Source organism: Trachurus trachurus, assembly GCF_905171665.1.
Source record: "Trachurus trachurus genome assembly, chromosome: 20".
NCBI classification, from domain to species: domain Eukaryota; kingdom Metazoa; phylum Chordata; class Actinopteri; order Carangiformes; family Carangidae; genus Trachurus; species Trachurus trachurus.
In genome coordinates this window covers 7,785,313-7,800,254 of record NC_139911.1, presented here as the reverse complement: position 1 = coordinate 7,800,254, position 14,942 = coordinate 7,785,313, and the positions used below count along the sequence as shown (strand labels likewise).

The following is a 14,942-nucleotide window of genomic DNA, read 5'->3' as shown; positions in this document are numbered from 1 at the left end:
TTTCATTCACCGAGGAAGCCGTGATTAAACCAAAGGCAGCTCGATCGTGCCCAGGTATGAAACCACAGGTGTGGTCACACACACAGTTTCAACGACAAAAGTAAAACATCGCTTTTGATCAATCTGATAAAGCCATTGGCTCTGCCCATTGACCTACGACAAAGGTTTGATTGACGGACGCCTAATCCAATTAAAAGCTCACATGTGATGTGGAGGGGCGGGCCTAACCCTTCCGGACGGATCAGCCAATGGGAGCGCAGCAGACGCGAGAGACGTTTGTGACGAATCGTGCGCCGACCAATGGGAGCGAGAGTTTAACGGCCGCAGTGCCGCGTGACTCCGCCCCCGGCTTCCATGTCTGGAGTGGAGGGACGGCGCCGCGTCCTCGCCTTTATGTGTGTACACGTTTTTAGTAAATAAACCGGGAACCGGGACCAATTTCTGGAGCCAGCGGGACAAGACGGTTGTCCCCGACCATCGTGGTGTGCGGTTTGAGTGCTAGCTGGAACGGGAACTCGCAGTTTATTTGTCATTTTAACTTTACTGAGCGGCGTTTTCCGCCGTTTTTTTTCCTCTCCAGTCTCCGCCGCCCCGCTCACTCTAACGTAACCCCCCCCCACCACCTCCCCCTCCCCCCTGCGTGAGAGTCGCGGCCTGCAGCGCTGGTTTGACCACGAGGAGCGTCGGTACAGCTGGAACAAGGCGATGGCGGAGTTCGGTAACGGACTGGCGGAGGAATCCCTACTAGATTCGGACCCCGGACACCCCGAGTTGGAAGACCCGGGTGTCGGCGACGAAGAGCCGGGATTAGAAGAGGGAGAGGCCGCGATCGAAGACCCGGTAAGTGAAGGGCATTGTCTGAACCTTGGTAGCCCACATGGAGACCGGGGCCACACGTTGGTCATGTTGAATCGGTTCGTGTTAACGGGTTAAACGTGTTTTTTCTTGAGTCGTTTCTTTTTTTCACCCCCGTCTCACTTAATGTTGGGTCACATGCCGTGTGCGTTGCGTTACTGCTGTCGCTTGGCCGACATTAACCGCCATTGTGGTTCACGCAGTGCAGTAGAAATGGGTGGTGACATGCGTGGTGTCGGCAGCCATCTTGGCGCAACAGTGGCGCCAGTTTCTCTGCGCCAGGGAGCAGCAGCTCGAGCAGCTGGGGAGGAAAAAAATCCTCGTCGCAATAAAAAAAAAAAAAAAAAATGCGAGACGGAGGAGCAGGAGACAGTCAGGGGCGAGGGTAGGACAGGCCGCTGCTGTTACCCCACCGCTGTGCGAGTCCACCTGCGGTTACAAGGCGACTTGCTTACGGTAATGGCACGTTTTTATTCCATCTACCGCCACCATTATTATTATGCAGCCTGCAAAGCCGAGTCTCTGTCGCCGATGTGAGCTGCTCGCGCTAATGATCCGGCGGCTACAAAAACGTCCGCCCGCCGCTCGAGCTCATCAAGTGCTGCAGCTGAAATGGCCAGCGACCCTGCTGCTGTCTGACTGACTGACTGTCGGCCATTATTATTACAGACCACGACCTAACTGCGGCATTTGCATCTGGATCTGCGGGTTAGCCTAGTGTGTTAGCGTCAGTGTGTGATTATGATGATAATGATGAATACCGTGGGATAGCCATATGATAGATGAGACCCTGGTGGTTTTAGCTTTGCAGCCACTCAGCCGGCTCTGTAACACAAAGCCGGGGCGGAGATGTGCTCTCATGCACCTGATCACGTCTGGTCTTGTTACTGTGGACGACGCCCGGTGTCGGGCATCATCGGTGGGCATGAGATCTGCCCTCTTGTGTGTGTGTGTGTGTGTGGTGGCTCAGGCTTGGCCTACATTTAATTTTTTGGTTTTATTTCCTGCTGGTGCTGCAGCTGCTGCAGGTCCAGGTGGGTTGGAGGATGGATGGATGTAGTAGTTAGTCCTCCTCCTGCCTTGTCGGTGTCGGGGCTGACGACGCAGAAGTTGCGAGCTGCGGTATTTGAGGGGCTGGGTTTTGCATCCTGTACTGTTTTGTTGGAGCCAGAGAACAGTGGTGGGGGGTGGATGGAGGGATGGATGGATGAATGGAGGGAGGGAGGGAGGGAGGGGGGCACTGGCACGAATATGCGACAAAAAAAAGCCACGGCTGGTCGGTGCCGGGTGGCTTATTTCAGCAGTGAGTGTGGATTACCCCTCTCCTTCCTGGTCCCCTGTGTGTGTGTGGATGTGCAGGAGGCTTGGCGACATCTGATGTGTGACAGGTTATCAAGGCACGTGATGGTGGTACAATCACGAGCAACGTGCCATTGTGCAGGTTGACTACTTGATTATATTATGGGCTGTCCGTCCCCCCCCCCCCTCCTGCAGCCATTTGTTCATTTATTACAACCCACCACCACCCACACCCCCCTCTTCCTCTCGGCACAGGCAGAAAGCCGGGACGGAACTGGAGCGACTCCCACTGTGCTGCAGTGCACCACAGGCAGACAGGAGGGTCCGCTCGGCTCCAGTCTCGGTGCTCACCACAGGAATATGTAATTTCTTGGCAGCCGTTGTGTGGGTCACACTCTTGTCCGATCTCATTACCCCAAATACATTCACAGGTGATAAACGTCTCACTGATGAATATACCGATTTAAATATGTGTTGGGTGCTTGATTAAGCCATTAGCATGATCCCGAGTAGGATGTCCTCAAATGCCTTTTCATCTTGGTGTTGGAAATTAGTGTCATGTGCTTGTAGAGTATGTTTATACATGGTAAACAACTTGAGGCGTGATTACTTATGTATTTATCATGTGTTGTGTGTCTGAATGTTGGCTCTATACGCACGAGAAGTGACAAGATATCTGAAAACTGAATGTGGCACACTGTTGATGCTGCTCCGATGCGACAGGGCTGGATGAGCCGCTCCATCTTTACGGCTCTAAGGTCAACTTCCAGATTGTAGGAGGCGGTGGCAATCGCACACAGGCTGAGAAACACAGTGAAAATGTGTGTGAGAGGCGGTTCGACACACATTTGTATGTTTATTTAAGATCGGGGTCGTGTTATGACTGCACAGTTGTACTACACCTCGCCACTGTGCCGTTACCAGAGGTTGTAAGGGCACACGCTGTTCGCGATTGCATTTTTTGCGGTTTGACTTGTTAGCTGGTCAGCGCTTGTTAGTGCACTCAAAGCCACATAATTGCGCGGCATCATGTAAATGTTTCGGTGTATTCCTCCTCTGCTGTGAGCTCTTAATTGATTTTGTGTTTGCCTTGCAGGAGCTGGAGGCAATTAAAGCTCGGGTCAGAGAGATGGAGGAAGAGGCAGAGAAGCTGAAGGAGCTGCAGAACGAGGTGGAGAAACAGATGAATCTCAGCCCCCCACCAGGTGTGTGTTTTGTTACTCCCCCTCCAGGGGTAAACCGCTTCTCCTCTTTCACCCCATCTGTTCACATTTCCCACCTCTTCACCCCACTATGGTAATCTTCTCCTTTTTGAGCCTAAATTCAATCTCACACATTAAATAAAGTAAGTATCCAATACTTAGTGTCAATGTAAAATATATACAATACAATGAAATGTTAATTTATAAAGGAGCACCTTGCAGAGACAAATCCAGTCTATACAACAGGCCTGGAGTGATTCCCCGTGCACTAATGTCACCCATTCATCAGTGGTTTTATTTGTGTACCCGATGTTGTGTTGACACCTGAGATGGGACCACTGTCCCGTGGTTGTGTGTCTCTGCCAACCAGGCAAGTTGCAGTTTACATCCAGCTCTGTTGAGACTTGATTGTAGAGAAAACTTTGAAGGAATTGTCACTTTATTTTATAATAATTAACCTATGAATTGAGTAGTCTGGGAAATATGTTTGTTGAGGTCATGATGACCTTGACTTTTGGCACCAAAAACCTAATTTGGTCCAAATTTGAAGGAAATCCCATTGAGGATGTGACGGGATTTCTTCAGTTAAGTCTGTTATAGTTCACACACAAGGTCAAGTTTCAAGTCACATAGTACATTGTTTCTCTCTGACCAAGAGAGTGCGCAGCTGCTGCACTCCCATCAGCAGTAACCATAGTAACCAAGGTTGCAGAAAGGCTCTTATCGGTACCGAATGTGAGGAGATATAAACATTTGAGTGAGAGCATGAGGCGCCTCAGACAGATAATATACATCATCTTAAGTTTAGTTAGATGTGTTTTTTTTGCTTAGGTTTAACAATCCAATAGACGTTTCAAACATTTATGTGAGATCGAATCACTTGGAATACTTTCCCTAAGTAAATTGTGATCTCATGACCCTAAATGACCCGTTAATGTCTGTAATTGTCCATTACCACTCCCCTTGATGCATCATGCAATGTTAAATACCTCTTCTCTTTACAACTCCTTCATCCAGCTCTTAAGATCTCCATCACAGCCAGGGTTAGTCGGGTAGTTTAAGGTTAGGATAACTTGACTCATTCAGTAGTCAGTGCATGAGTCTGCTCTGTAGAGCACGTTTGTGCCATGGCAGCAGACTAAATTTAACAATGGGGGAATTACAAATGACTGCAGTGTGCCAGTAGACGGTTGCTACGCCAAAGAGCCGGGCACCTTGTCCTCCTCACCCAGGCCTCAGACCTGTGCTTCATGCACCACTCATCCATGCTCATGATGCAGTCGACCTCCCATCTTTTAGACACACACGTTCTTCTTTTGGTGCTCATGTATATTTCTCTTTCTCCTCTCTCCTCTCTGTGCAGTCGGCCCCGTCATCATGTCCATCGAGGAGAAGATGGAAGCAGACGGCAGATCTATTTATGTCGGAAATGTGGGTAACAGTCTTTTGTCTCTCTCTGACGCTGTCCTGACCATATTTGTCCCGCTGCACCCTTTTTCTTTTTTAGATTTTCTCATTCTCCATTGCAAAACTACTCGAGCTCTGAGCTAACATGGCGACGTAGACAAAAGAAGTTTTCAAGTCCTGCAACAAATGTTGGATTGAAGTCACTCCAGGATGTAAATATCGCTTTGTAGTATCCAGAGAACATTTGAAGACAAACCTCTTTACTGTCGTAGCTTTTATCTGGGCTGCCTTGCTGGAAAAAAAAGAGAGCCCCAAGTGCAGTTGCTTGGGTTGTACCCAACACAGCGTGAAACGAGCTAATTTTGATTCCACTGGAACAAAGTCTCTCATTCAGTTTGCTCTGTGCCTTCTGGCAAACAGTGGCTGTTCTGCCATAAAACTGAGCTGGTGAAGCACCTGGCCAACACTTCTTTTGTCCCCGGTCTCTGCCACGGAGGCCTGTTGCTCTCTCAGAGCTGTCTGTTAGCCTCCCCACTCATCCTCACTATGTTTTTTTCTTAAGGCTGTGTTATTAAAGCAGTTGTTGTGATGTCTGACATGTCATCTCTCTGTGTCCGCAGGTGGACTACGGTGCCACGGCAGAAGAGCTGGAGGCTCACTTTCATGGCTGCGGTTCAGTAAACAGAGTCACCATCCTGTGTGACAAATACACAGGGCATCCCAAGGGGTAATCATCATCAGTATAAAACTCTTCACTGTGGAGCAGATGAATGTGTGGATGATCTTTGTGGCAAACACTGTGGGTGGACAGATTTCATTGAGCATCAATACAGATGATACAGCCTTGGCTCAGTCTGACTGGGTCTGGCTGCTTTTGTTAAAAGAGGCCAGCCGCAGCAGTAAAGGCTGCATAGATACAGACCACTGTTAAAAAAAAAACTGACATCTGATTGAACGTGTTGGCAGCAATTATATCTTTTCTTGAAAAGAAGCAAATTGGTGTCACATTAACTCCCACTAGAAGTCAGTTATTCACCTGTAGGAGAATAGATTTCCTTTGCCAGCTAATTGTTCTTGATTTTCAGCTGTGAGTGCTTTAAAAAGTAGATTTCTTTTCATAAACCAAGACGTTTTCCACATGAATGACACTGTTTTTCCCTCCGCAGGTTTGCCTACATTGAGTTTGCAGACAAAGAGTCTGTGAGGACAGCCATGGCTTTGGACGAGTCCCTTTTCAGAGGAAGGCAGATAAAGGTAAGACATTGTCCTGTTTTTCAGCTCTTTGAATATATATATATATATTTTTTAAATGGAGAACAGCTGAAAGGTTCGTGCTGCAATATCAAAGGAAAGAAAGTGACACTAGCGTGAGAGGAAGTGAATAATACTTGGATCATTTAATGAATGAACCGACCGGCAGTGAAGTAATCACAGCTGGAGAATCAGCACCATGTAGCAGCTGCTGATGGAGCGACAGGACAAAAACAACTTCAGTCACTCTGGGTTTGTTCTGATTGGCCGAGTGGGAGTCCTGTCATTTGTACTTAAAGAGATAGTTCAACATTTTGGCACGTTTGGCATTGCCATAATCCCTATAGTTTTAGGAGTAGGTTCGGAGCAGAGCCGTGAGCTGCTCAGAGCTACGCTACGGAGGCTAATGGGATTTCTTGGTTTCCCTCATCAAACTCATTAAATACACAATCCAACAACTAACGCTCTCGTTGACAAGTTGTGACCTGCACATTCACCACGCTATGAGATAATAACAGGACATTACAAGACAGAGTTGTTTTTGAGGCAAATGCAGAGACTGCTTGCTGAAAAACTGTCCCTTTGTTTTGCATGAATTTACCTCGAAAACAACTCGGTCTTGTAATGTTACGTTGTTATCTCATAGCGTGGTGAATGTGCAGGTCACAACTTGTCCCCCAGAGCGTTTTGGAGTTGTTGGATTGTGTATTTGATGAGTTTGAAAGAAATCCCATTAGCCTCCGTAGTGTAGCTCTGAGCAGCTCGCGGCTCTGCTCCGCCACTCCCCAAATAGCTTGCACCAGCAATTAAAGGTAACGAACCTACTCCTGAAACTATAGGGATTATGGCAATGGACCAATTTGCCAAAATGTTGAACTATCCCTTTAAGAAAGTTATGTTTACAAAGTTTTAACTCCTGTTGCCTGACCTGAGAACAGTTTCCACTGCAGGCAACAGCTTGTTTACTGTTTACTACTTCCTCTGTGGTGAAACTAATACCAATAGTGGGAAGCGTGCAGTGTTTGCAGCTTTTTACCTGCATGATCGCAAGATAGAAACTATTGATACCGAACAGTATTGTAATAAGTAGTAGGACATTTTCGATTGAGTTGTTTCTGTAACCGCCCCCCCCTCTCTTCTTCAATCCTCGCTCCTCAGGTGGGCGCGAAGAGAACAAACAGACCAGGTATCAGCACCACAGACCGCGGTTTCCCACGGGCTCGCTTCCGATCACGGGGAGGAAGCTTCTCGTCGCGTGCACGCTACTACAGCGGCTACACACCACCCAGAGGCAGAGGACGGGCCTTCAGGTGAGCCGAGGCCCAGACGCCTCACCTCTCACACCGGGGACAACACTGCACCTGCATCCACTGTTGGCACTGAAGGAGAGAGGGAGAGGACACAAGTGGCACAAAACCACCAATGACCAGAGTTTGAGGATTTTACATAGAAGATGCAACTGTGTGACGAGCATTATTGAGGTTTTTCCGTTGTATAGAACAGAGACGCAGCGCGATTTTTTTACATTTGATAGGCAAGCTCACAGGGGGATTGGGTTCATAAAAACAAGAAGTTGACGGCTTTACTTTTAATATTAAATCTGTAGGACCAGTGTAGTTAACATTACCCTCTGCTAAAACACCAGGCTGCCGGTGCACGTTTACCACATGCTCCTGGCAATACGGCCTCAGCAACAAGCCTGTGTAGGATGTCTTTGGTTAAGTTTTTATTAATCTTTTTTTAAAAGAAGAGGTCATTTTTTAATGTGGCTACAATGACAGGGCAGAATAGATTTAAAGAGAGGGGTAAAAGCAGATTTAGACGAAGAGAAAAGAAAGAATCAGAGATAGAATAGTGAAGGTAAGTACACAAAGGCCAGAGAAGAAAACATTTTTACTCGCCCCGTTACCAAGCCTGAGCTGTCTTAAGTATTAATTCCCACCCTCAAGTGTTGACTTAAACAGTGAGTCTTAGGTTTGTTACAGTAGAAAGTGAGATTTTCAGTCCATCATGACACCTACTTCAGTATTGGTTGTAAACTTGAGTGCTGTGGATTCCTCCTCATGATGGAAGAAACTTAATTGTTACCTACATTTTGTATTAGAGCCTGTGATATACTATATACGTATATATAGCACCTCCGCTACACGCGCATCATGTCATGTGGCCAGGTCACGTCTCGTTAGTTGTTGGGGCTGAGGGCTCATTGCATGAAACCCATCACATTAAAAACCCCCAAAACCATCACATTGGAGGCAAACAGACTCCGTGCACATCAGCCTGCTCTTCCCAGGTCTGTGAGTCTGTGCTTTGTGTTTACGTAACAGAAAAGGTGCAAAAACTGGTTTGTACCAATTAGAAGAGAGCAAACCATCTTCCATAACTAGGTTTGCTTTGTTTTACTTTACTTTCCTTTCCTTCAATCTCCTGCAGCAGTGACGCTTCAGTGTGTTTAAAAACCTGTTGCACCACGATGCTGCTGCTGCTGCTGCTGGTCTTACTTGTTTACGGGGGATGCCCTGATCATCGATGTTAGTTAGATCACAATTAATGCTCTTAATCACCCTAAAAACGACTTATATTATATAGATATATAGATATATATAACTACAGTTCTTGCCAGGTTGCTTTTAAATGCATGAGAGATTAAATACACACAGGGGCTGTAAGCCATGTTTCAAGGCATATTTATTTATTTTATTCCTTGCCTTTGTATTCAAATGCAGCCTGTATGTGATGCGAAATCCTATTTAGTTTGCATAATGCCATCGAGTTATGTATTTACCTATTGAATGGGCTTAACATTTTTTCATTATCCTATTAATAATGATAATAATAGTAAACGCTGAACCCGCTGCTATAACAAAAACACTATTATATGATCTGGGCATCCCTATGTTTTATTTTTTATTTTTTAAACCTGATTAATTTCAGTATGTATTTTCCGTTAACTAATGTTCATACTGAACCACAGACATGGCCTGTTGATCAGAGTGTTGTGCACTGGGAATCTGGTGGCGATCTACATACAGGGTCACTTCATTTTGGTGGTCTTTACACAAGAGCTCTGCTGTGGGGCCTTTATTTATATAGATATAGTATATAGATATATATATAGAGACATTTATTGGTTGATTGAATCACTTTGCAGTTATGTTTAAACTGCAGCTTTCCATTTCCTATTGATAAGACGACGCAAAAATTAATAGAGAGGTTATTTCGGGTGAAATGAACGGCAGCCAACTGCCCCCGTTTCATGTAAATGCATCAGAGGCAGATATGAATAATCTCCCTCCATATAAGCCCCACGGTGGAGCTCTGTCCTTGGAGCCATCTGTGTTTTTTTTTTTCCTTTCTTTTTCTTTTTTCTGTTAAGACTGAGAAAGGAGGCGTGTTGTTGACAGGACATGTTGATGAGCATGTCGACTTCCTCACACATGCACTGAGAGATTCTGACTCTGATCTGGATCCTTCAGGCCTCGCCTCTTGTTCTCCACTTGAACACAGAGCGATGATGCTGCTGTTGCTGCAGCAGTTATTATTACGAGTCTAAAAAGCCTTCACGCTGTATTTTCAGCAATCAACGGTTTGCAAAGTTGTTCTGATAAGCGCCTGTTTACTCCGTTCTTTTGTATTCTCTTTTTTTTTGTCATCAGTGTTTCTCTTCACTTACTCTTGACTGAAGTATTTGTGCATTGAAATTCCCATTTGAGCGAGGCTGTCTTTAAATAACCACAAGGAGGGTTACATCTCTGTCCATTCCTTTGTGTGAGAAAGTGTCTGAAGCTCAAGGTCAGAATCTCTCTAATCACTCTGTGTACTCCCACACATACCAAGAAACCCAAAACCCTGCCAGTTCACTCACTGGGATTTGGCCCAAGCAGCAGGACAAGGCAAGAAGACGATTTATATTAAATCAAGTCTCCAGCAGCTGAAAGTACTGACACCAGTGGGTAGTTTATTCTTTTTTTTTTTTTTTCCTTTTTTTTCTTTTTTTAACACCTATTAAAACTGATATGACTTGCTTTTGATTTGAAAACAAAAAAAAAGCTTTAAGTAGCTGGTTGGTTTGTGTGCTTTTTGGACATTTTTGTGCTTGTTGAACTTGCAGTTGTATGATAATGAAAGTAAAGAAATAAAGGTCCATTAACACCAAACGGCTGTGGGTTTTAGATGCGTCGTTGACAAAAGTTGTATCAGTCGGTTCCAAGGACCTGAAATGATTTTTTTTAATATATATATATATTTTTGGTTTTTTTTGGCTGTTGTTGCTGTGGTTGTTGCCATTTTAGTAATTTGAAAGTAATGAGTGTACGCTTAAACAAAACCACCCACTGGGGTACATAGTGTATCATCCCACTCTTCCTAACAGCACAGATAATAGTATACAGAGTTCCTCTTCACTCGAGTTTCTTGGCCTTGATCGCTTCTTTGCAGAGGAGCGAGAGCTGCTGCATCAGGAATTCATCTCTAGTCTAACGCCCGAGCCCGAGCTGCACTTGAACAAAACCAGGCTCTGATCTGAATCTAATAACGCCTCTCGCTGGTGCCTTGTCTTGTTGTGGGAACACATCCATGGTGAACGAAAACACACAAAAAATACACACACACAAAAAAAATAATCTTTGCATTGACCTGTTGCGAGCTTGGGAGGATTTCAGCGCTTGGCTCCGGCTCTGCACAGTCAGTCAGTCAGAGCGATGTTCAATTTAATTAATGAACGTGTTGAGAGGCTTTGTTCTTTTTATGATACAGATTTTTTTAAGTGTTTTCTGTGCAGGCGGTAAGCAGAGAGCCTCATCTTCTAGGTTTGATAGGGAACACGCAGCCAAACGGTGGCATTTGTTTTAACACCTCAGATTCATGCACTTTCTTTAAAGAAAGAGAGAGAAAAAACACACACATATACACACATACTCTTATAGGCCTCTGGCTGCAGAGAGTTTGTTCTCTGCTTTCACATCCATTAACATTGTTGATCTTCCCAAGTTGGCACAGTGAAAAGGAAAGATTTTTAATGTGAGCCAGAAGACGCTCAGACTGCTCTCATGATGTGGAAGGAGCTTTTTTGTGTGTGTGTGTTTTTCCTGTGATTATGTGGAGTGTGTGTGTGTTTTATGTTTGTTTATTTTTAGTTCTTTTTTTTTATTGCATGTACATGAACTTAAACACACACACATACATACACACACTCTCTCTCACTCAGTCAGATTCACCATTTAAAAAAAGAAAAAGAAAATAGTGTTCACTCCCAGAAACGAGGGTTCATCGCTGCAGCCTGACCTCAGCATCTTTTAGCCGCCGGCCGCTGGTTTCAGCCCCAGTGTGTGTGACCTGTTTGTCAGCCACTCTGTGTGTGTGTGTGTGTGTGTGTGTGTGTGTGTGTGTGTGTGTGTGTGTGTGTACATGTATTTCTCTGGTTGTGTGGATAACGGGCTGCTGTGGTTCAGGTTTAGATCAGGGTCAGGGTCCAGGTTTGTTATTGAATTGAGTGGAGATGTTTTAGGGTAAGTATGACTAGAGTGACCTCACAGCTAACAGTGTGTGTGTGTGTGTGTGTGTTGGCTTTATGGCGATATCTGCTCTTGTGTGTGTGCGCAGTTGTGAGTCCTGTCGCCCACCTGTTCAGGTGTGTGTGTGTGTCCTGCTGGGGTTTGTGTGGTGCTGTTTGTCCTCACGGTGTTTCCCCACAGCGACCCCCCTCCGAGAGACTCAGAGAGAGAGAGAGAAAGAGGGAGAGAGAGAGAGGGGCTTGGCTGTCCCCTCAACTCACCCCCTCCCCCCCCCCCCCACTACCCCACTTTTTTTTTTACACACACACACCCCCCCCCTCCCCTTCCCAATCGACCAACCAATCATATCTGGAAACACTTTTTCCTCTCTTGACAAAGCTGACGAAGCTGCTCTCAGCTGCCTTCAGCGCTCTAGTCTTTTTTTTTTTTTTTTTCCTCCCCTCACAACAACAATCAATACCTGTAAGACGGTATCAAACATCTCTGTTATTATTATTATTATCATCACGATACTCTGCAGACCCTTCCTCTTGTTTCCACACACACAGTAACACACTATTCTATTATATTCTATTATATAATTATATCTATATGACATCACACCAGGAAATTGGTGTCGTCTTCTTAAGCCAACCAGAAAAAAACTCACCCTCTTTTTCTCTCTCTTTTCCAGGGGCCGAGGGCGAACAACATCGTGGTATTCCCCTTACTAAACCCCCCCCCCCCCCCCCTCCCTCCCCAACACTTCCCTTACTATCAACCCTCTCCCCTCCAACTCTCATTTAAAAAACACACACATACATATACATATACACAAACACATAACATACATACATGCAAACACATACATACATACATACAAGGGGGGAAAAAAAATCCCCTCTTTTCCTCCCCATCAATAAAAGAAGACACCCCCCCCCCGTCCCTCCCCCAACCCCACCCGCAACCACCACCACCGCACACACACAGAAGAGAGAAAAAAAAAGACAAAAAAAAAAAAAAGAAAGAGGATAAACCCTGTGGTGGACAGAGACTGACTGCCGCAGTGTGCGATTGTGTGTGAGCGTGAGCGTGTTGCCGAGGGGCGATGCGGTTCAGCCCTGGTAAGGTATCAGTTGGCCACATGGGGGGGGGGGGGGGGGACGAGGTGGCAGACATCTTTGTTTGTTTTCTGTTGTGGGAGGAATGGGAGGGATGGATGGGAGGAAGATGGGGGGGGCAGGATGGGGTTGAAAGGGGCTGTTTGGGGGGAGGAAGGGGAGATGGGGGGGTTATTATTATTATTATGATGGTATCTCAGGCTGCAGATGTGTCTCCTTTGGTCTGGCTGTGACCTACTGCTTTCACACCATCACCACGACAACAACAACACCACCACCACCACCACGGCCCACCCAACCCACCCACTCACCCTCCACCACCTCCACCAAAACAAGAAGAGGAAGAGAAAAAAAAAACAGAAAAAAATGAAAAGAAAAGAAAAAGAAAAGACAGAAAAAAGAGAGGAAAAAGTGGGGGGTGGGGAGGGAAAGAAAGGGTGGGCAGGGGAGGGGGGGGTGCAACAACAACAACAACGAGAGGATAGTGTGTTCATTTTTCTTTCTTTTTTAATTTTTTTTTTTATTAGTTTGTAATGTTACTGTACATGTGTGAAGCTTCCACCAGCCAGAGTGTTGTTGTTGTTGTTGTTTTCAGTTGTGTGGAGTATATCATTTACCCCCCCCCCCTAACCCTAACCCTAACCCCCCCCTCAATTTACCCTTACCCCACCCAAACCCCCCCAACACCCTCGTCTTACCTACTGTATCATCCATCCCACCCGCTTTCACTTTCATTAACAATAAGTCACACCATGGATTGTGTGTCTCTCTCTGGACAGTGTTCATTGGGGGGAGGGGGGGGGGGGGGGGGGGGGGGGGTCTTTTTTTGTCTTTTTTTATTTTATTTTTGTCGCTCTTTTTTTTTTTTCTGGTGGGAGGGGCTTGTCGATTACCCCCCCTGCGCCTCCCCCCTCCCTCCCCCTCCTCCCTACCTCCTTATTCCCTCAAGCTCGGCAGCATGGCCACAGCTCATTTTATCTTTTCGACAGGCATCAGTGTTTTTATTTTTATTTTCGTGCAGCCCCCCCCCTCCCACCAAATCCACTCCCCCCCCCCCCCCCCCCTCCCCCCTTGTGCTCCTTGTCTCCTCACCCCTTCCTCCTCCTCCCTCCCTCCCTCCTTCCCTCCTTCCTACATCCCTCCCTCCCCTCCTCCTCTCCTCTCTCTGTATATTAGACCACTTCTTGTCGTTTCAGGTTTCAGGACCAGTGGAGGCTGACGACCCCTCCCCAGGTGGCGCCGGCCCCCCCCACTGTCTCTGCAGCGTCTCTCTCTCTCTCTGCTCCCACTATGCACACTCACCCCATTCTGTCCGTGTGGGGGGGCGGGGGAGGGGGACAGGGCGACCACAGGCCCGCGGCAGGGGGCATTTACTACAACAGCAAACGCTGATGATGCTTTTAGTCCTTTTCACTCTAACACACACACACATACACACACTCACTCACACAGCACACACACACACACACATATGGCCTGTAACCGGCAGCCGACCCTACACATGATTTCTATCCAGAGAGCTGAAGCCAACAGCTGAGTGGCAGAGAGAGTGAGGAGGGCAGGACCAGAGACCAGGGTGTACAGTGCAGACCTTATAGCGCCCCCTTTCTCTGACTTGGCGCAGTGCAGTCACGGCTTGTCTTGAGGAAGGCTGACTAGGCTAATGGCATTGATTATTAATTTAATAAATGGAGTGGGCTGGAGCTGTTTTAGGGCGGGGGAAGGAAAAAAAAAAAAAAAAGTCAGGGGTGGGGGTTTGTGTGGCGAGATTTCTTTTTCTTTTTTTGTTTCTTTTTGAAAAGGGGGAGTGGGTTTCCACAAATGTTTTGCTTTTTTTAATTTTATTTTTAACCCATGAGTCTGTAATTAGGGAAAAAAAAAATAAAGACATTGTGTAAAAATGAGACTGTGTCTGTGAGTTTGTCCTGAAAACGTAAGTGTTAAGTTTAAGTGTCTACACTCGTGTTTAGTAGGATTAAAAATGTCATTGATGATGTTAATGATAAGTACTCCTAACTATGAAAGAGGGAATCTCCAGTGGATTTGTTGTGTGCTGGTCTTGATTTAGTGCTTGAGCAGATCAAAGTTTAAATTTAGCTGTAAATCACAAGTTTCATCACATCACAATGTTTTGACAATTCAAAGTTTGCTAAAAACAGGAAGTCTGCCATTAAATGATGTTGATTTGATTCAAAGCTCAGTGATTGACATGAGACAATATAACACAATCACCTCCATATCAAATCACAAAAAACTAAAATATTTGGCATTTGTATTTCTGAGCTTAGATTTTTAAATGGGAAACAATTTTTAAA

The 14,942-nt window shown here is 45.9% G+C and overlaps 1 protein-coding gene across 2 annotated transcripts; it reads left to right on the top strand.

Moving 5' to 3' along the window:
* Nucleotides 1–351: 351 nt before the first annotated feature.
* On the top strand, nucleotides 352–14,531 carry pabpn1 (poly(A) binding protein, nuclear 1). Of its 2 annotated transcripts, none has more exons than XM_083995943.1 (7): nucleotides 352–840; nucleotides 3,251–3,359; nucleotides 4,720–4,787; nucleotides 5,384–5,490; nucleotides 5,930–6,017; nucleotides 7,173–7,324; nucleotides 13,824–14,531. In XM_083995943.1, the coding sequence occupies exons 1-7, from the start codon at nucleotides 706–708 to the stop codon at nucleotides 14,017–14,019; spliced, it is 855 nt and encodes a 284-aa protein (XP_083852069.1). In that variant the 5' UTR covers nucleotides 352–705; the 3' UTR covers nucleotides 14,020–14,531. The 2 variants fall into 2 exon arrangements, with proteins under 2 accessions (XP_083852069.1, XP_083852070.1); XM_083995944.1 differs by lacking the exon at nucleotides 13,824–14,531 and adding an exon at nucleotides 12,201–13,038.
* The last annotated feature ends 411 nt before the right edge of the window (nucleotides 14,532–14,942 follow it).